This window comes from Ursus arctos, unplaced genomic scaffold, assembly GCF_023065955.2.
Source record: "Ursus arctos isolate Adak ecotype North America unplaced genomic scaffold, UrsArc2.0 scaffold_36, whole genome shotgun sequence".
NCBI classification, from domain to species: Eukaryota; Metazoa; Chordata; class Mammalia; order Carnivora; family Ursidae; genus Ursus; species Ursus arctos.
Window position 1 is genome coordinate 6,983,510 of NW_026623050.1, and position 21,991 is coordinate 7,005,500.

General features: G+C 47.8%; 2 protein-coding genes across 3 annotated transcripts in view; one reads left to right on the forward strand and one right to left on the reverse strand.

Annotated features, from left to right (window-relative positions):
- On the reverse strand, positions 1-20,993 carry PPP1R14D (protein phosphatase 1 regulatory inhibitor subunit 14D). The gene is made up of 6 exons (XM_026479999.4): positions 20,916-20,993; positions 17,827-18,053; positions 10,433-10,711; positions 741-824; positions 536-568; positions 1-327 (listed from the first exon to the last, which is right to left on the reverse strand). The coding sequence occupies exons 2-6, from the start codon at positions 17,827-17,829 to the stop codon at positions 262-264; spliced, it is 465 nt and encodes a 154-aa protein (XP_026335784.4). The 5' UTR covers positions 17,830-18,053; positions 20,916-20,993; the 3' UTR covers positions 1-261.
- Positions 20,485-21,991, forward strand: part of SPINT1 (serine peptidase inhibitor, Kunitz type 1) — a 12,630-nt gene continuing 11,123 nt past the window's right edge. The window contains exons 1-2 of one of the 2 annotated variants that reach the window (XM_026479995.4): positions 20,485-21,010; positions 21,213-21,752. In XM_026479995.4, coding sequence (XP_026335780.2) covers positions 21,293-21,752 — 460 coding nt within the window. In that variant the 5' untranslated portion in view covers positions 20,485-21,010; positions 21,213-21,292. The remainder of the gene's footprint in view (positions 21,011-21,212; positions 21,753-21,991) is intronic. The other variant, XM_026479996.4, reaches the window with a different exon arrangement.

Consider the following 21,991-nt stretch of genomic DNA (forward strand, 5'->3'; position numbering starts at 1 on the left):
ATATGCTCCACACTCCATTCAGCTGGGACTCCCCAAAGGCTTTATCCACTTGGCTGCCAAGGAAAGTACTGGGCAACAGCCAGGAATGGCTTCCAGAAAGCCCAGCTGTGACTACACATACACTAGGAGTATCCAAATGTCCCTTGTCATCCTCCGTGTTCCTTGTCTGTGTCCCACAGGGCCATTTCCTCTCAGCCCAGGATTCAGAGGGTCAGGGCACGCTTGGCAGTGCTAAGGCCGCTGAAGGTAGTCTCACAAGGCTTATTTCTGAGGCCGACTGAGTCTCCGGAGTTTCTTGAGTTGACTGAGCAGCTCAGAGATAAAAGGCTGAGAGAGAAACAGGGGTGAGATCAAAGCATAGCATCACACCCACCCACCATACTGCCCTCCCTCATCTCCCCCGACTCCAGGTCTCCAGAGCTGGGGAAGGGGAGAAGCACCAAGGGCCAAGCCTTCCTCTCAAATCCTCCTCTTCATTAGCTGCCTCCCCTCCGGGTCCCTCTTACCCCCAGACCTGCAGAGCATCATCCCTTACCTCTGTGGGGCGGGGGCAGTTTCGGAGAATAGCCTGGGTGGAAGAGAGCAAAGAGTGGGTCCCTGAGCCACAGCACTTTCCCACAAGCCTCCACTCAGCCCTCCCAGGAATCCTCCCCTCTGAACTGGTTCTCCCCACACCACTCGGGAAGGCAAAACCTGAGTTCCTGGGTTCCTCCCGCTCTAAGCCCAGCCCCGTATTCTACCTCCAAGTGAGTCTTCTGTTCCTCTGTGGATAGTTCCATGAGAGCCTCCAGGTCAATCTCAGGCTCAGAAGGAGTTGGTTGGTCCTGTTTGGGAATCACATGGGGCTCAGAGGGGCCTGGCCAGCTGGTGCTGGAGCGGAGGTCCATCAGGGGCTCCCCCATCTCCTACCCTGCTTCCCACATTCAGTCTATCTCCTCACCTTCCTCAAACCACCTGTTCATTCTCCCATTCAACACTTACTGAGGACCTACTATCTTCTATCTGACACAGGGCTAGGGTTCTTTTAAAATAGTGCCTGTTTGGGCACGTGGGTGGCTCAGTCAGTTAAGCATCTGCCTTTGGCAGGGTCATGATCTCAGGGTCCTGGGATGGAGTCCCACCCACGTCGGGGAATCTGCTTCTCCCTCTCATTCTTCCTGTGTACTCTCCCTCCCTCTCTCTCAAATAAATAAATAAATAAATAAATAAATAAATAAATAAATAAAATCTTTTAAATAAAAGAGTGCCTGTTTAATTTCAAAAGTTATGCACATCGTTGGTAAGAATATAAAATGGTACAGCTGCTTTGGAAAACAGTTTGGCAGTTCTTTAAAATGTTAAATTATAGAGTTATCACCTGACCCAGCAATCCCATTCCTAGGTCTGCTCCCAAGAGAAATGACATGTCCACACAAACACCTGCACGTGAATGTTCATGGCTGCGTTATTTGTAAGAGCCAAAAGGTGAAAACAACACATATCTCCGTCAAGCAATGAATGGATAAATAAAATGTAATGTAGCCATAAATTATTACTCAGCAATAAAAGGAACAAAGCATTGTTTTATGCTAAACATAGACCAGCCTTGAAAACATTATGTTAGTGAAAGAAGCCAGTTACAAAAGGCCATATGTTATATGATTCAATTTGTATGAAATGTCCAGAATAGGTAAACCCATAGAGAAACAAAGTAGATTAGTGGTTGCCTCGGGCGGGAGTGGTGGTGGTAAGGAATGAGGTGTGACTGCTAACTGGTATAGGGTTTCTTTCTGGGGTGATAAAATGTCCTAAAATTCAATTGTGGTTGTACAACCCCGAAGATACTTAAAACTATTGGAAAGTGTACACTTTAAGGGGGTGAATTATATGGCATGTAAATCATATCTCAACAAAGCTATCTTTAAAAGTTATTATAGTCAGTGAAATAATTGAAAGAATACAGAGCTTATAAACTAAAAAGTGAAAGAAGCTCAAGAAAATGAGATGACAATCCACAGACTGGGAGAAAAGATTTGCAGAGGATGTATCTGATAAAGGACTATTGTCCAAAACAGACAAAGAATCCTTGAAACGCAACAATAAGAAAGAAACAACCCAATAGAAAAATGGGCCAAAGATCTGAACAGATACCTCACCAAAGATATGTGGATGGCAAACTGCCTAAGAGCTGTTCAACAGCATATGTGATTAGGAAATTGCAAATTAAGACAACAATGACATACACTACATACCTATCGAATGGGCAAAAAATCCGAATCCAAATGCTGGTGAGGATATGGACCAACAGGAACCTTCGCTCACTTCTGGTGGGAATGCCAAATAGTACAGCCACTTTGGAAGGCATTTTGGCCATTTCTTACAACTCTTACTACATGGTCCAGTGATCAAGCTCCTTAATACCTACCCAAGTGAGTTGGAAACATATCCGCACAAAAACCTGCATAAAGATGTTTATAGCAGCTTTACTTATCATTGCCACAACTCGGAAGCAACAGATCTGCCCTTCAGTACGTAAATGGATAAATCAACAGTGCACACCCAGACAATGGAGTATTATTCAGCTGTCAAGCCATGAAAAGCCCTAAATGAACTGTAAACACACAGAATAAGTGAAAGAAGCCAATCTGAAATTGGCCAGTCTGGACGCCTGGGTGGCTCAGTTAAGCGTCTGCCTTCGGCTCAGGTCCTGATCCCAGTGTCTTGGGATCGAGCCCCGCATCGGGCTCTCTGCTCAGCCAGGAGTCTGCTTCTCCCTCTGCCTGCCACTCCCCCTGCTTGTGTGTGCTCTCTCTCTCTGACAAATAAATAAATACAATCTTTAAAAAAATGAAAAAAAAAAAAAGAAATTGGCCAGTCATACACACTGTATGATTCCAACTATACAACATTCTGGAAAATGCAAAACTCTGGAGATAGTAAAAAGATCGGTGGGATTAAGGGGGAAAGTGGCATGAACAGGTGGAGCATAGAGGATTTTTAGGGCAGAGAAAACACTCTGTACGATACTATCATGGCAGACGCGTGTCCTTCCATATTTGTCCAAACCCTTTGAAGGTACAACACCAAAAGTAGACCCTAATATAAGCTATGGCCTTCGGGTGATTTTGATGTGTCGATGTAGGTCCACTGACTGTAACGGTGTACTGCTCTAGTGGGGGATGCTGACAGTGGGGGAGGCTGTGCCTATGCGGGGCCCGGGGGAACATGGGAACTCTGTACTTTCCGCTCAGTCCCCCTGTGAACCTAAAACTGCTCTAAAAATTAAGTCCATTAAAAAAAATGTCAATTCAGTGGCGAAGTTTTCATAAACTTAGAGATTTACTGCTTCATCAAGGACTTTCTAAAGTGAAAGTGACACGGTGGTGAAGAACACGACGCCTGGTGTTAGGAGTTAGTTGGACAATTAGGTAGTCAGGGCCAGGGTCCCCAACAAGGAAACAGGGAGCCGGGACAGCTAAGACCAAACTGCACTAGCAGCCTGTTTTACAGCTTAGACAAGACCACAACAGCATCCTGTCTAGTAGCCTCTGCAGAAGTGACTTTTGCAAAACATCCTGAAACAAAACAATTAACCGTAAAACATCTGTCACTGTCACAAGTTGAGGCAGTTAGTCTCCAAAGGTCAGCCCCCAAGACCATCGATGCGTGAACAATGACCCCATAGGTAGATCAAAGCCCCAAGTGGCACACCTTAGCAGCCAATCCACAGGGGCCCATACTCAGGATGCTCAAGATAGTTGTGCAAAAGAGCTTATAAAACCCCCTAGATTTGAACGCCAAAACGGCAACCGTCTCGGGTCCCCTCCCTGTTTGAGGGCTTTGTACTATGGCTCAATGAACTTTGCCCTGCTGCCCACCACTCTTTGGTCTTCATCTTCATTCTTCAAAGCAGCGTGACCAAGAACTGCGGGCACTAAGGGAATAAAAATTACTGTAACACTAGTACAGGTGGGTGCCACTTTCCTTGTTTTAAAGTTTATTTATTTAAGTAATCTCTACACCCAACATGGAGCTCAAACTCACAACCCCAAGATCAAAAGTCGCATACTCCTCAAACAGAACCGGCCAGGTGCCCATGGCCACTTTCTGGATTCACACTAGGGGCCACCCTTGTTTTTGCATTATCGGTACAAATGTCAACATAGTGAAAAAGGCAAATGACATCTCAGTATTATTATGAAAATAACTAGGAACCCTCTGGAAGGGTCACCAGAATATACTTCAACAACTGCTGCCTTATTCATTTTTCTATGGGTTGTTTAGTATTTTCTTATTAAGAAGTCTTTTTTAAAAATTCAGATTAGCCCTAGCATTCATTCCACATATGATGGAAATACCTTTTTTTATAAAGATTTAAAAAAATTTTATTTATTTCTTTATTTGCTTATTGAGAGAGAGAGAGTACAAATGGAGGGAGGAGCAGAGGGAGAGGGAGAGAGAGAATCTCAAGAAGACTCCCTGCTGAGCGCAGAGCCCGATGAGGGGCTCGATCTCACAACCCTAAGATCATGACCTGACCCGAAATCAAGAGTCTGATGCTTAACTGACTGAGCCACCCAGGTGCCCCTGGAGATACCACTTATGTGTGGGGAAGGAGTTGGGGAAATACATGTTTATATAGCTGAATGTAACTACTGGTCTTTTCCAGTTGGATTTTGCTGCTGTTTCTCCTCCCCTTCCCCTCGTCCTCCCCACCCCTTCTTTCTTCTTCTTTTAATGCTTAGTAAGTTCTTCTCATACTGATTTGAATAAATATTTGATATTCACCTTTATGTTTTCTAAAGCTTTGATAATTTCACCTTTTCCTTTTGATTATTTAATCCTATGAAATCTTTTTACTCAACAAATATGCGTTCAGTGACTGCTATTAACATGGTACCATGAACTTGGTAATGCCAGTGAACAAAACAAAGATCCTGTCCTCCAAGAGTCCACATGTTAGAAGCAGTCTAGGAGACATAATAGAAACAGATACAATAAGTAACCAACGTATAATTTGTTGAAAGGTTATTTGGGGGAACTTTTTGGATGATGGAAATGTTCCATATCTTGATTGGGGTAGGGGTTACATATGGCAAAGTGCACCCCAATGTACACTTCAAATTTTATTCTCTGTCAGTTATACCTCAATAATTTGATGTTTTTTAAAACAGAAAGAAAAAAGAAAAAGAAGCCTCCCATGCCCTCTCATTCCTCCAACTGCCAACAGGTAACTACTGTTAACAGTTCTGGTCCTTCCATGCCTTTTTAAAATAAATAGTGCTAGCGTTCTAAGTTAGCTCTTTCACCCTAAGTTCTCAACTTTCCTTTTTGCTTCCTTAGTTTCCAGCTCACCTGGTTCAGCCTTCATTCATTTAATGCGTATTTACTAAGAGCATGCTATGCACCAAGTCTTGTGATAAGTACTAAGGCCATAACAGCGAGACAGACACATATAATCCTGCCCTTGAAAAGCTTACGGTCTCCTGAACAATACAGACAAGTGAAATGGCAGTTATAATACAGAGTGATAAGCACTCTGATGAGATACTTTGAGAACACATGGAAGGGGAACCTAACCAAGCCTGGGGTTCAGGAAGGGTTCCTGGAGGAAGCAACTTCTAATCTGAGACCTGAAGGCTGAGTAAGAGTTAACCAGATATTTATATTTCTGGAAATGATGGGGTAACAGGGGCTGTATTTATTCTTGCAACATAAGTAGCTAGAAAACTAGACAAAAATATATGAACAGTGTTTTCAGTCATTGGACAACAGGTTGCTCAGGACTACCTGAGAGAGAAGGGAAACAGAAGAGGCAAACACTGTAATTGCCCTGTATTCCTTCCTAGAGGCAATTTCCAGACCACAGAGCAGAAAGGGAGGCCCCAAGTGGAGTGCAGTGGTCCTACTATATCAGTGTGACGGAGATCAGAGTTCAGTGCTGAGGTGGCTGGAAGTTGCTAGACACAGTTGTGGAGAGGAGGGAGTTAGGAAGAAAGAGACCTCCAGAAATATGCATAAGGGTTCTCTTGAGTCTTTGCTGAACACAAGATGCATATTCATAGGGTAAAGCTTCAAAAGGCCAGGCAGTGTGAGGCACCGAAGGCCCAGAGATGAACAGACCTCACACAGGCCTGGGAGGCAAATCAAGTTCCACCCAGCCAGAGGGGACAGTCATCACTGATCATGCAGGAACTTAGTACAGACCTCGGAAGGGCCCTACTTTACTAGGGGTTAAATTATTCTCTAAATTAAAGGCTACTCTAGACGCAACGTAACTTAAAAACAAGCTTCAGAAGAATCAGACTGAGCCACAAATAACTAAACTGCCTATTAGAACAAGGCCTAGTGCTTTCAAGGAAGAAAAAAAATCCAGTTACCCAGTAACATAAAACTCATAAAACATCCAGTATCCAAACAAAAATCACTAGTCATACCAGAACCAGAAATGTGACCTACAAAGAAGAGACAAATCAGTTAATAGAAGCAGACCCAGAAATGCCAGAGATGGTGGAATTAGCAGATGAGGAAAACATGAACACAGTAATGAGAAAAATGAAATCTATCAGAAAAAAACAAATGGAGCATGTAGAGATGAAAAATACAATATTTTTTCAAGATTTTATTTTTAAGTAATCTCTACACGCAACATGGGGCTTGAACTCACAACCCTGAGATCAAGAGTCACATGCTCTATGGACTGAGCCAGCCAGGCATCCTGAAATATACAATATATTATTTTAAGATTTTATTTATTTATTTGGGAGAGAGAGAGAGAGAGAGAGAGAGAGACAGCCAGCGAGAGGGAACACAGGCAGGGGGAGTGGGAGAGGAAGAGGCAGGCTCCCAGTGGAGGAGCCTGATGTGGGGCTCGATCCCAGGACTCTGGAATCACGACCTGAGCTGAAGGCAGACGCCTAACGATTGAGCCACCCAGGCGCCCCATACAATATTTTTAATGAAAAATTTATTGGATGGAGTTAACAGTATATTTAGATGTTGCCAAAAAAAAGATCAGTTCAACCTGAAGATACAGTGACAGAAACTAGCCAAAATGAAATCACAGAAAGAAAAAAACCTTGCGGCGGGTGTGGGGAAGAAGAAGAGAACAGAGTCTTGATGACCTGTGGTGTGATATCAAGTGGTCTCACCTATGTGCAGTTGGAATCCCAGAAGGTGGAGGGTGGGGCTGAATAGTAAAGCTGCATTCTAATTACTAGAATTCTACCTCTAAAAAAGTACTAGTCTGGCCCCCCCAAAAAACCTTTTCATATCACGTAGGATATTATCCACATGTATTTTGAATATAAGGTAGTATATTATTGAGAGTCAGATTGCAGCTGCAGTCTGGAGTTGAGAATATGGGCTGATAACCTAATCCAAATATTCTTGCCCTCAAGTACTTTTTGAATTCTCAGTAAATGAGTGGATACATCAAACAACTGCCGAGATGAACAAGTGTGGTAAAGTTGTGACTCGCTATTTCATGAAGGGGTTGCCTGCCAGATGCTGCCTGATTTTGACACCGTTCTCGCCTTCACTCCATCCTCAGTCCCCTTCCTCCCGATGTCTCTGCCATGGGAACCAGCAGTGGAGTAAGGCTCAGGGAGGACCTAGCAAGTGCTTGTTTCACATGTTCGTGATGCCACATATCTGACATCAAAATGCCAGCTGCCACCAGAAAAAGACAGTGTCATAGAAGCTATAGGAAAGGAATGTTTGCAAAACTCTGGGGTGGTCAACAGTACCCTGTGCTGATGTGTACATTAGATTTGGCCCCAAGACAGTGACTGGTGACCTTGGCAAGAGCTCTCAATAGAATGATGGGAACAGAAGCCAGATTTCAGTAGTCTGAATAGTGATAGGAAGGGGAAAGGCAAGTAAAGGATGTGAGTGTGGACGAAGTCTTTCGTAGGGGCCCCTGGGTGGCTCAGTTGGTTAAGCAACTGCCTTTGGCTCAGGTCATAAACCTGGGGTCCCAGGATGGAATCCTGCATCGGGCTCTCTGCTCAGCGGGAAGTCTGCTTTTCTCTCTGACCCTCCTCCCTCTCATGCTGTCTCTCACTCTCTCTCTAATAAATGGATAAAATGTTAAAAAAAAGAAGAAGAAGAAGAAGAAGAAGAAGAAGAAGAAGAAGAAGAAGAAGAAGAAGTAGTAGTAGTAGTAGTAGTAGTAGTAGTAGTAGTAGTAGTAGTCTTGTCCTAAAGGACACATACTGGAGGCAGGAACTGGAGGGGGCTCGTTGTTGAGCAAGAGTCTCCTTAAAATAGGAGAAACTCATGAGTGTTTATATCCTTGCTTAGAAGCCAAATCCACACTCCACCTCTGGACAATAGGAGCACGAGGGCCCCAAGTCTGTTTGTTTTGCTGAACCCAGACTGGGTTCCTCTGAAGACCCCAAAGCAGATTTTATACCCAGTGAGAAGAGGTGGGGCCCTCCATCAGAATGAGGTTGGATCCCATTAAACCAAACTGAACGAGGAGTGATGCATGCTTGGAGCCAGCGCCCGCAGGGCTATCCAAGGTGGGCATGCTGGGGAGAGCCTGCTGCATGCAGACAGGCTCTGTGAGGGCAGAACTGGGGCAGGGTAAGCCTGGAGACACTGTTGCCTCAATCTCTCCCAAGATGACCAGCCACCTGGGGCTTCCCCAGCCACTTGGCTGCTTCCTGCTAAAAAGCGCAGGGATTGGGAGAGGAACTGCCACCTAGCACCTTTGGACAATTGCCATGGCAACCACAAGCCAGGTATTTTATTTCGGTCATTGCCTGGGAGTGGTCCTCCCACATATCCTGTTTTCCAATGTTATGAACTCATTATTGTGCACCCCTCCCACCCACCCCCCCTTCCCCATGTTCATCTTGTAAAACCAGGTTCTTTGTCTATGAGGTCCTGTTATTTGTCTGATGTGGGGACAAATTTGCTCTGAGGTGTCTGAAATATGAGACTTTTTATGCAAGTGCACAACAATCTGAAACTGAAACCGATCCAGAGAGGGAGGGTGCTGGCAGGACAGAAGGGCAGTGGAGGCGGAGCAGAAGCAGGCCAAGGAAGTGTGCCTCTCCTGCTCCCAGCTCCACAGCATCTCCCTCCCCTGTACCGGGGAGCCCAGGATGCTGCTGGGGACATGGTGGACACCAGGGCCACACTAACACATGACCCAGTGAGCTTCACGTGACAGCCTGGGCCACATGCCTCAGTCTTCTCCACCCCCACCGCAGCACAGCTCTTACCTGGAAGAATGACAAGCCCCTGTTGCCCCAAAAAGAAAAGAGGGGAACAGAGTCAAGAAGGAGGAGAAAGAAGGACCATGGTATGTAGATGAGGACTCCTGGGCTCTGGCTTGGAGAAGTGGTTCTCAGCCAGCCACGTGCTAGAATTAACTGGGGAGCTTATAAAAAAAAGGCAAGTGTCTGGGCCCCACCCCAAGACATTTAGTCAGTTGGGGTGCAGTCAGGTCATCAGGTTTCTTCTGAAGTACTTCATGGGTGAAGAACCACTAAGTTGCTCGCCTAAGTGCCCGGGCTCTGCAGAGCCCCAGCTCCGGGTCTCCTGGTCTCCTAGCCGTGTGACCTTGGGCTCCTTCGTTACTCAACATCTCTAAGCTTCCATTTCCTCCACGATAAAACATATCTACCTAAGGGAGTGGTGGGGAGCGCTGAATGGGTAATGCATGTCAAGAACTAGGCACTGCGCCTAACACAGAGTTAAGCGTTCAGAATGTTACTCTTGTTGTCAAAGCAGCGGTTGTGACTACTCTAGGACCCCGATTTTTAGTTATCTGAGGAAGAAAGTGCCATGTCTCGGGACAGGGGCGGAGACGTGTCCTTTTCTCAGGGAGAGTTGAGTGGAGTCAGTCAGAGCCAGGGGCAAGGACTCGTTCCAGTCCAGTGCTGTCCACTCTGAGAGGATGGAAATGTTCTATATCTGTGCTGACAAGAAGGCAGCCAGCCACTAGCCACATGGGACTACGGGGCACCTGAGATGTGGCCAGTGTGAATGAGGGACTGAACTTTTCATTTTATTTAATCTGTATTAATTTGAAGGTAAACAGCTACACGTGGCTGACAGTCATAGTACTGGCAGCATAGCTCTTGATGTGTAGGGGTGTCGAGAATGAGAGTAAGACATAAAATAAATAAAAATAGCTCTTCTAGCTCATTCGAGCTTCAAAAAGTCCCACAGAGGAGATATGCCAGGCACTGATAGGCTCATTTTATAGATTAGGAAACTACGCCTCGGGGGTGTTAAAACACCTGGCACAGATTTTGAAGAGCATGGGAGGCAGAGCCCAGACCGGACGGAGGCGGACTTCGGGACTGCAAGTGTATCTTCACCTGCTGGGAGAAGCTTTCTCTCGCACGGGCCCTCCAGCTCCTCCTGAGGTCTCCCCGCAGGCTCTGTCCCCCTCCCCGGCAGCCTGCGGCCTCCCTCACTGTCCCGCGTCACTCACCTGGAAGAGCTCCTGAACTCGCCCATCGACCCACTGCTCCATCTCCAGCCAGCGCTGGAGCTGCCCCCGGTCGTACTTCACCGTCAGCCGGCTGGGTCTCCGGGACCTGGCTACTTTGGAGGGGTCCGGGTGGGACTTTGACTCTGAGTCTGTGGATGACGTCCTCCTCCTCCCAGAAGTCCAGTGGACCTTCTTACTTGGGTTCTCCCCGTCAGGGCTGGGAGATGTGCAGGAAGTAGGGCTTGAAGACAGCATGGAAGGACTGGCGTGAGCAAGGACCTGGGAAAAACTGCCAGTCAGAGCAAGGGTGCCGGGGAAGTGAGGAGCCCGGAGCACCGAGGGAGAGGCCAGTGGAGAACGGAAGGGGGAGAGAGGGAGGGCCGAGGCTCCGGGAGGGGCGGAGGGTCAAAGATCAACAGGACTTTCCCGGGTGCTGGGAATGCCAATCTCCTGGCTCCTTGCTGCCAGTGAGTGGCACTCCCGAGCTGTGCCCCAGCCCTCCTTTTTGCAACTGCTGGAGCCCAGAGTGATATCAACTTCAGAGAAGCAAAGGTCAAGAACGTGCCGTACGCTGGGAGAAAGCAGGGGCGCTCGGGTCCTGAGAGGTGCAGGGCTCTGATTGGTGCTCTATGGCCAGCTGTGGAACAGGAGCGGAGTCACACTCACCTGAGAGCCCTCAGCATCCCATTTCTGGGACTAGATCCACCTGGGCCCCAGGAGCTGGAGTCACATGGATCCTGCAGGAACAGGGTCCCAGGCAGGTGGGAGCTGCTGCTCAGAGTGTGGCACTGGTGGGGGCAGAGTCTCACCAGGGGTAGTTAGAGGAATGGTAATCTCTGGCCCTTGTCGGGTCGGTACCCTCTTGGGTCTGGATGTGTCCGAATGTGAGCTGTCTTATGAATATGTGAAGGAAGAGGTGTTCCTCTGTCAGCCTGGCCTGTGCTTGCAAAGGTAAATTAATCAAGCTCGTCTCCCATGCCCGTCCCCCAGAGGCAACTGCTTGGGACGCCATGTTTACCATCACATGACCCTCCCCTGACTCAGGTTGTTCCTGACACAGCGGAAACCTGCAGACCTAACTTTTACCCAGGTGACAAGACTAGTAGTTCTAAACATACGGTACTTGCATTCTAAAGGAAGTGTGTGTTTGTTGGTTTAGTCTTTTGTAACAAAAATGTCTTTTCTAGAAGATTTATTTATTTATTTTAAGAGGGAGAGACAGCAGGGGGGCAGAGGGAAAGGGAGAGAGAATCCCAAGCCGACTCCCCGCTGAGTGTGGGGCGGACTCCAACTCCGGATGGATTCCATGACCCTGAAGTCACCCCTCAAGTTGAAATCAGTCAAACCCTCAACGGACTGCACCACCCAGGCGCCCTGTAACAAAAATTTCTAAACCTTTTAGAAAAGTTACAGAACACTGTCATTTTTTTAAAAAGATTAACAGCTCAGAAGGACAAACAAATGAAAAATGAAAGTTTCTCCCCTCTCCCCAGAAGCAATCCCACCAACAGCTTCTGTTTTTAATTCTCCTGTAATCACCATTTATCCCTTTGTGTAATATCATATATTTGTCCATTCTTTTTTTTTTTTTTTAAGATTTTATTTATTTATTTGACAGAGAGAGAGACAGCCAGCGAGAGAGGGAACACAGCAGGGGAGTGGGAGAGGAAGAAGCAGGCTCCCATCGGAGGAGCCTGATGTGGGGCTCGATCCCAGAACACCGGGATCACGCCCTGAGCCTAAGGCAGATGCTTAACGACTGAGCAACCCAGGCGCCCCAATAAATAAAATCTTTAAAAATAAAACAAAATGTTGAGTTTCTGTTTCCAATGTATCGAGTAAAACCATCATACACTGACTCCTGACAGAGAGCTTTAGATAATAGCCAACAGATTAGTCTTTTTCTAAGGTTTATTTATTTGAGACAGAGGGCACACACGCTATGAGATCATGACCTGTGCGGAAACCAAGAGTCAGACGCTTAACAGACTGAGCCACTCAGGCGGCTCCAATACATGATTCTTTTTTTTTTTTTTTAAGATTTTATTTATTTATTTGGCAGAGATAGAGACAGCCAGCGAGAGAGGGAACACAAGTAGGGGTAGTGGGAGAGGAAGAAGCAGGCTCCCGGTGGAGGAGCCCGACGTGGGGCTCGATCCCATAATGCTGGGATCACACCCTGAGCCGACCGAAGGCAGACGCTTAACCGCTGTGCCACCCAGGCACCTCTCCAATACGTGATTCTTAAATGATGAAAAGCTTTGGGGCCCTAAGTTGACAGAGTGGGGGAGGTGTTTGAGGGGTGCACACCAGCAAAGTAGCCTGGAAAAGAACAGACTTCGGAGGAAGGCTGACAGATCTGAGTTCAAACTCAGCTTTTTGCCCTGCACTGGTTTTCTAACCTCACATTCACAACCTCTTTGAGTCCATTTTCTCATCTGCAAAAGACGGTTTGGGGGGAAGATTAAATGAGTTGATACATGTAAACGTGATGTCCGAAACAGAGTCCCTTCTCAGGAGACATCTATTCCCTTCCCTTCTTTGTCTTCTCACTCCCTGCCTTCCTGGTAAGGCTCTGTCTGCCAAAGGCTTGCTGAGGGATTTCTCTGTGTTGGTTTCCTTCCTGGGCCTCTTTGGAAGAGGGTGGACGTGAGCAGCGGTAGGGAGGCCTCCAAAATGCAGCCCACAGACTCAGCTGTTACTTCGAATCACCTGTTATACTCTGTGATGGGCAGCATGATTATGATTGGTCCTTCTATCTTCTGTTTCCTGTCTTGTGAAGAATTTGGGAGCCCTTTCAGGAAAAGGAACCAGATCAGAAGACTCAGTGGGTTTTGTTCATTCATTAACTCATTCACTTAATAACAAAGATTTCACAAGCTCCTTTAGTAGGCCAAGCATTATGCTCAGTCCTGGGGATTGGTGATCCAAAAGAAACTCTGTCCCTGTCTTCGTGGAACTTATAGTCAAGTGTAAAAATAAACAAATGTTAATCAACTAATCAAATAAATGTAAAGTTGCAACTGCATCTGTATTTAGTGATCTGAAAAAAAAAAAAAAGGTTAAAGGTGTCATAAGAGGGGCGCCTGGGTGGCTCAGTCGTTAAGCATCTGCCTTCAGCTCAGGGCGTGATCCCGGCATTCTGGGATCGAGCCCCACATCGGGCTCCTCTGCTGGGAGCCTGCTTCTTCCTCTCCCACTCCCCCTGCTTGTGCTCCCTCTCTCGCTGGCTGTCTCTCTCTCTGTGTCAAATAAATAAATAAAATCTTAAAAAAAAAAAAAAAAAGGTGTTATAAGAATGTCTACTGAGGATGTGACCTGGCAAGAAGTAACAGTTTGAACTGAGTTCTGAAGGATGAATAGGAGTTAATTAGGCACAGGGACCAGCAAGAGTGGATTTGGCAGAAGTCAGAGCAAATGCAAAGGTCCTGTGGCAGGAGGGAGATGTTGAATACAAGGACTAAGAGGTCAATAGGGCTAGAACAGAGAAAGGAGGGAGGGAAACACAGTCGTGAGGCAGAAGGGGTAGAGGTATCTACACAGGGCCCTGTGACCCACATTAAGGAATTTTGTCTCTATCCTAAGCACACTGGGAGTCACAGCAAAATCTTAAGCAACAGTGGTGGGATAGGCTGACATGTTCAGATTTAAATTTTCAGAAGATCACCCTGCCTGTTAAATAGAGAACCGGAGGGTACAGAAAGTCTGAAAGAGATCAGTTAGGAGACCATGCTGTAGGGCTTGACTGGAGGAGGTAGTATTGTCAGTAGTGAGAAGGGGACAGTGGAGAGCTACTTAGGGGATACTATTTAATAGAACTTGGTGATGGACTGGGATCACAACATAAGCAAACTTCATAGACACCCACACAGGGACACAGACGGGTTCACACATGGAGCCTTTGTGAGCCTATTTCCTCATCTGTAAACTGGAGGCTGGGGAGATTTTGCAAGAGCATGCAGAATGGCCTCCATGAAGCTTGATGGCACACAAATGAGTTATGCCCATCATGTGTGTGTAAGGCTCTTTATTAACATTCTTCCATTTCTGCATTCACACACGTCTCACTGGCCTACGCGTGTCACCATTCATCAATTAGTTTGCCCAAGATAAGGGAATCATGTCCCGAGATAACACGGAAAGAAAAAAGCACCAAGACCGCAGGGCCACACCAGGGTGGGCAAACAAAGAGGGTGCCGGCCTGGGCAGTGGTGAGGGTGTCTGCCCTGCTCCCCTGGCCTGCCCTAGGTCCAGTGGTGGGATAAAATGGGCCACAGGCAAACACCATCAGAACTAGGCTGTTCTTAAATGCTCTTCTTTGGGGCGCCTGGTGGCTCAGTCGGTTAAGCAGCTACCTTAGGCTCAGGTCATGATCCGAGGGTCCTGGGATCAAGCCCCGTCTCGGTCTCCCTGCTCAGCAAGGAGCCTGTTTTCCCTCTGCCTGCTGCTCCGCCTGCTCGTGCTCTCTCTTTCTCTCTCTGTCAAATAAATAAATAAAATCTTTTTTTTAAAAAATGCCTCTTCTTCTCTTATTAAAAATTTTTATTTATGGGGTACCTGGCTGTCTTAGTCAGTACAGCACGTGACTCTTGATCTTGGGGTCATGAGTTCAAGTCCCACATTGGGTGTAGAGATTACTTAAAATTTTTTTTAAATTTTTTATAATAAAAGAAAGCCATGTTCATTTTAGAAACATTTCTAAATTTTCTAAAACATTAAAAATTCCCCACAATCACACCACATAAAAACCATGACTGCTAACTGACATTCTGGCAAATTTCTTTCCAGTCTTTTTTCTATGCATATATAACATAGTTGAGAAAATGCTAATATACAATATACAATTATTTGGGCAACTTTAAAAACTATTATTATAAGTCAAGAAATAAGTTTAAAGAAGACTTGTTTGTTGTAGAAAATTTTAAAATACAGCTTAAAAAAGAAAAGTATAAGTAATCTGTTTGGTGTATTTATTTTCCATTTTTCATAGAGCTTTGCTTGTTTTGGATTTCTATGAAATTAGATCATTTTGTACCATATGCATGCTGTTTTATAATTTAATATCTTTTGAATACTTTTTGTACCCTTAAGCAGTTTCGTACAAGTTTTTTAAAGATTTTTTTTAAAGATTTATTTATTTATTTATTTATTTATTTATTTATTTATTTGACGGAGAGAGACAGCCAGCGAGAGAGGGAACACAAGCAGGGGGAGTGGGAGGGGAAGAAGCAGGCTACCAGCCGAGGAGCTTGATGCGGGGCTCGAACCCAGAACACCGTCATCATGCCCTGAGCCAAAGGCAGACGCTTAACGACTGAGCCACCCGGGTACCCCTTAAAGATTTAAGATTTATTTATTTATTTGAGAGAGAGAGAGAGTTCACGGACGAGAGCAGGGAGGGGCAGAGGGAGAGGGAGAGAATCTCAAGCAGACTCCCCACTGAGCATGGAAGCTAATGTGGGACTCGATCCTACCACCATGAGATCATGACCTGAGCCGAAATCAAGAGTCCTATGTTTAAGGGACTGAGCCACCCAGGTGCACACCATACATAATCTTTTTTTTTTTTTTTTTTTTTACCACTGCAGACTTTTTAAAAATTTGGGCCATGACTCAAAAGTAAGGAATTCATTTACTATCGTAATGCATACATACACAAACATGAAACAAACATTTCTTATGAAGCAAAACTTACCTTTCCTCTGATATTTTCAAATCGATTTCATTTTATTTTTTCAAATGCTGACAAGTCGCTTTGTTTTTAAGATTCACTAATAGATTCCAGCCTGTTTTATTAGCAGCAATTCCATGATATAGTTACTCAGTCCCCTATTATTAGATAAATGGATTGCTACGATTTTTTGCCATCATAAATCGTGCTGTTCTGAACATCCTCTTAACTATTCCTTTGTTAGAATTCCATGACTTTTTTTCCCTTAAGAGAAATTTCTAGAGGCGGAACGACAAGGACAAAGGATGTGTGAAATTCTAGGGGAGTTTAATATTTACGGTCATATTAGCTCCTTGAAAAGTTGTACCAAATGAACTGTTTATAGTTTGATACCCTAATTTTTTCAGTTAATGAATATGTGAGTTATATATATTGCTGCATAACAAATTATCCCCAAATTTTGCAGCTTACAACAATAAGTATTTACTCTACCACTGTTGTATCGGTGGCTTAGCTGGCTCCTCTCAGTCAGGGATTCTCAGAAGGCTGCAAGTCAGGTGCTGGCCAGGGTTGTTGGTCAGACACATCAGTTCCTTACCACAAGGACCTTTCTAGAGAACTACTAACCACATGACAGCTGCTTCCACCAGAGCCAGGGCATTGAGAGGAGGATGGTTGGCAAGCAAGATGGAAGTCACAGTCTTTTTCTAGTCTAATCTAGGAAGTGACATCCCATGACTTTTGCTGTATTCTATTCACCAGAAGCCACGCACTAGGCCCATCCAGACTCAAGGGGAGGGGATTACACAAAGGCATGAATACCAGCAGGTCTGGACCACCAGTGGCCATTTAGAGGCCACCTACCACACTGGAATATTGTGTGAGCATTTCTGACACTAGTAGAATTCTTTTTAAATGCCCCTTTTAGGGGTGCCTGGGTGGCTCAGTCATTAAGCGTCTGCCTTTGGCTCACGTCATGATCTCAGGGTCCTGGGATCGAGCCCCACATCGAGCCCCACATCGAGCCCCACATCAAGCCCCACATCAAGCCCCGCATCAGGCTCCCAGCTCAGCAGGAAGCCAACTTCTCCCTCTCCCACTCCCCCTGCTTATGTTCCCTCTCTCACTGTCTCTCTCTCTGTCAAATAAAGAAATAAAAATCTTTAAAAAAAATGCCCCTTTTAGGCATTATCCAAGAGAACCTGTCTCCTTTAAATAAAGATTGAACAAATGACACCGGCCTCACCTTGAAAAGTATTACATTACTTTCCCCAAAATTCCTAATGAAAAATTGTTGGTTCTGCATTATCAAGAGAATTCATGGGCCTTGACTTAGATAATTAAAACTGAAATTTATTTAGGGGCACCTGAGTGGCTCAGGCAGTTAAGTGTCCGACTCTTGGTTTCAGCTCAGCTGAAGATCTCCAGGTCCTGGGATCCAGCCCCACATCAGGTTCTGTGCTCAGCGGGGAGTCAGCTTGAGGATTCTCTCTCTCCCTCAGCCCCTCCCCCCACTCACGAATGTGCTCTCTTTCTGTCTCTCTCAAATAAACAAATCTTCAAAAAATTTATTTATAAAATGTATTGTTTATGATCATTAAATAATTAAAACTAAAATTTAGTCTGTAAATATATTATGCCTCTATTTCAGTTATTATTGCTACATAACAAACCACCCCAAAATTTAAGGTGTAAAACAAACACAGCCATTTAATTTACTCACCATTCTGCATCTTAGGCGGGGCTTGGCAGGTGCAGCTGGTCTCTGGCAGCCAGCTCAACTGGGGCTAAGGGTAGAAGATGGCTTCACACAGCTACTTGGCTGGGGTGGCTGTGAGACAGCTGCACTCCTCTCTCTCCCTTCAAGTCTCCCATCCTCCAGGGGCTTGCTCTCTTCAGGTGGTCTCTCTCTCCTGCAGGGGAGTCAAGCTTCTTTATGTCAAGCTGACTCTAAGAGGGAAAAATGTAAGCCATATGGTTAGGGCCTGGAAGTCACAGGGCACCACTTCTGCGTGTCCTGCTGGTTGAAGCAAGTTACAGATTCAAAGGGCAGGGAAGACAGATGCCACCTCTTAGTGGGAGGAGCAGTGTGCACACACAGGAGGGTGGGGTACGGTCTTGGCCATCTTTGTAGACAACCCACCACACCTATTATAGAAACCACCAGGGGCGCCTGGGTGGCTCGGTCGTTAAGCGTCTGCCTTTGGCTCAGGGCATGATCCTGGCGTTCTGGGATCAAGCCCCGCATCAGGCTCCTCTGCTGGGAGCCTACTTCTTCCTCTCCCACTCCCCCTGCTTGTCTTCCTTCTCTCGTTGGCTGTCTCTCTCTCTGTCATATAAATAAATAAAATCTTGGAAAAAAAAAGAAAAGAAACCACCAGATCACCATCTGAGACAAGGCACTCAGTGTCCCTTTTCTAGCAGTGGTGTTAAGGATTGAATATTCTCACCAAAGCACCCAATCCTAAGAGCAATGGTTCGTACCGGTGATATGGCAAATGAGAATGAAGCCTATAGCATAAACCCAGGCCTACTCTTCCCCAAGCTCACAGAGGGAAGGTGAGCCACATGGTCTTACAAAAGAGTTAACTCATCCAGACAGCTCCCCTTGGGCCTGCAATAAGCAATTAGAAAAACACATCAAACTTTTAATCTGTATTAATTCACTTAAGCCTCATAATAACCTTTGAGGTCCCAGATTGTACACAAGGAAACCAAGGCACAGAGGGGCTAAATAACTTGCCAAAGGCCACACAGAGAGTAAGTGGCAGATGATAATTAAACCCAGGAGCCTGAGTCTAAAGCCCACATACACAGCCCCCATCCAGCCTTGCCCCCCCCCCACTCTTCACTCTGTGATCTCGATGGAGCTAGCGAACTTCTCTGCAAAGTCGAAACTATTCTCAGAGGTGTTGTGAGCATTAGCAATCATCTGTGTCAAGTGTGCTGGTTACTGTCTTAACTGAAGGTGGTTGCTCACCACTTGAAAATGAGTTTTTTGCTTCCGGCAAGTTAAATCTGTGGGGAGGGTGGAAGGTCTAGCTGAAGTCAGAGTTGCGAGTTGCAGTAAAGCCCAGGGTTTGGTCGAATTGGCCTGCCTGGACGTCAATCCTCACTCTGCCACCTGCCACATTACCTGTCCTCCTAGCCCATCTGTTCATCTGTGTATCAGGGATAAAAATAGTATCTGCTTTCTTGGTTTGAGTATATGGGGCAACGTGTGGGAAGTGCTTAGGAACCTAAGGGTTTGGGCACTGTCAGTGCTTGATAAATACAGGTTTTTGTAATGTTGTGGATGGATGTAATGATCAATCTACGGTTATATAATGTTACCATAAGGTAACAGTCTCCTCTGTTAGGACTCTTGTGTGTATAAGGTATTGGGGGAGGCAGAAATCAACTCACAACAAAACTCTTTCTTCCCAGTAACCACACAATTATTTGCTTCATTCCCAGCATAACATCATTGTCCTCTGTCCACCACTGTGCTGGGGGCAGTGGAAGAAAAGGAGAAAATCCAGAGAAGGGGGAAAGACCCCAGTTCGCACCCCAACACCCATAATGTAGGCAGCTGGGGGATGTTGCAGTTCAGCTGGGAAAATGATCAAAGGGTTGGCTCCAGGAACTAGTAGGTAAAGCTGCTCTGGATAAGAAATTAGGAAGAATGTTCCGCTGGGCGGGGTTTGTTAAGTGTGAAAAGGTATAGAATCTTTTTTGGGAGAGTATTAATAGGACCAATCTTGCTCTGTAGGAATGGTCTTTAAGAGGAATTCTTCACTCTCACCTTCAAGGAGCTCACGGTTCTGTGAAGGTCATTATCTCAACTACTTTGGTGAGCTGGAAACTCTAGCTTTCAAGGATGGCATTCTACTGGAAGAAGGTGGTCAGGTCTTGACCAGGCGCACCCTCTTGGTGGGAGAGAAGAGGGAACCTGTGCTCCAGGGGAGGAGGCAGCAGACCGGTGAGCTAACAGGGACTCAGCTCCGACAGAGGCCTGAATGGAAGCCTTGGTACAAGACAAGGAAGGGCCTCAAACGAAATGGAACCACTGCCGGTCCAGCGGGGAAATGTGGAGGACGGAATCGCCTCAGCTGCTCACTCTGGCAGAAAGGAGGGCTTCCCGGGGCCGGCAAGGGCGGTGACGCTGGAGCAGGCATCCGGGATTCCTGGTACCAAAGGTGCAGCCCCACAGCTTCGGGGGATCTCTTCCCGCCTCGAGATGGAAATCATTTCCCCGAGGGCGGACGACGCCCGCGAGATCATTTGCATCGGGCTTTCCCTGTTTCTCCTCCCCCAGCCCCTTCAGCGCCTCGGGCCTGGGGCTGGGAACGCCGGCCCCGACCGGAAAGGGAGGCCGGAGGCAGCCGCCGCGGAGCGCCTGACCGCCGAGGGGGCGACTTCGCTGCAGCGTGCCGGCCGTGTCCGGGCCTCCCGGGATCCGGCTGCGCTTCTGGGGTGCGGGGTCCCGCCGCGAGGCTGGACTCGGCGGAGCCCGCGTAGAGCAGTCTGGAGGGGCGCCGCTCAGAGCCCCTGCTGGGAGCAGCCGGCGCGGGACGGGTCGGGGGCCGCGGGGCGGCGGTTCCGCGGAGCTCGGCGAGGCAGGGCAGGCGGCGGCGCACCGGCCGTGGGCGGGGCCGGCGGAGTTGGGGTTAATGTCCGCCCCGCCCCGGCCGCACTGACTCAGTTTCACCAGAAACCTGAGGAGGAGGTGGCCGAGCCCCAGCGCTCCCGGCACCGGGGCGGAAGCGGCGGCCAGAGCCGCGCAGGAAGCCGGGACCGGAACCTCGGCAGGCCCGGCCCCACCCCACTCACCTGCGCAGGTAACCCGGGCCCCGGAGCGCCAGGCGGGGACGGAGCGGGCTCGGAGCATGTTTGGCCCTTTGTTCGGCGCGGCTGTGTGTGTCCGGGTACGTGAGCTCCTTAGCCGTGCATCTGGCGGGCAGTCCCGCGGCAGGCTTACCGGAGCGTGCGTGGGAGGGCTGGGCCCGCGTACCTCTCCTCACTCCCGGGGCGTGGGGTGCTCCCCTGCCCTCCCCTCGACGTGTTCCTGGCCGTTCCGCCTCCCTCGAAGTGTCCTGCTCATCCAGTGTGTCCCCTCCCCTCTTTCAGATCGCTAGCACCCTCGGAGCCCAGAGGCGCGCGCAGTGAAGGTGACCCCCTTGGGAAGGAGGGCGACGGCCCCGGGGAGGATGATGGCCTGCGCCCGCCTCTCCCGGACCCGCGTCCCAGCAGTCGCCGTGTGGCTCCTGTGCGCGCTCGATCTCCTGGGCACCGAGGCTGGGCCGCCGCCCGCGCCCCCCGGGCTGCCCCCGGGAGGCCCCTGCCTGGACCGCTTTACCGCCGGGGTGCCTGCCTTCGTGCTCGATACCGAGGCCTCGGTGAGCAACGGGGCCACCTTCCTGGGCTCCCCCGCCGTGCGCCGCGGCTGGGACTGCGTGCGCGCGTGCTGCACCACCCAGAACTGCAACCTGGCGCTGGTGGAGCTGCCGCCGGACCGCGGGGAGGACGCCATTGTCGCCTGCTTCCTAATGAACTGCCTCTACGAGCAGAACTTCGTGTGCAAGTTCGCGCCCAGGGAGGGCTTCATCAACTACCTCACGCGCGAGGTTTACCACTCCTACCGCGAGCTGCGGACCCAGGGCTTTGGAGGTAAGGAACGAGGGGAACAGGTTGGATGGATTTGGGGGGACTCAGTAAGGGGGCTGGTTATGGAGTTCTGGGAGGGGCGAGCATCAGAAAGCAGTAAGGAGGACAGTCTCATTCTGCCCTTAGAAGTAGGCAGTATAAACAGTAAAACAAAGGCCAGGCTACCTGAATGGGGAGGGGTAACATTCTAGAGCCCAGACTATGGGTCGGGAATTAGGGAATTCTGGATGTTGAATGGGCTG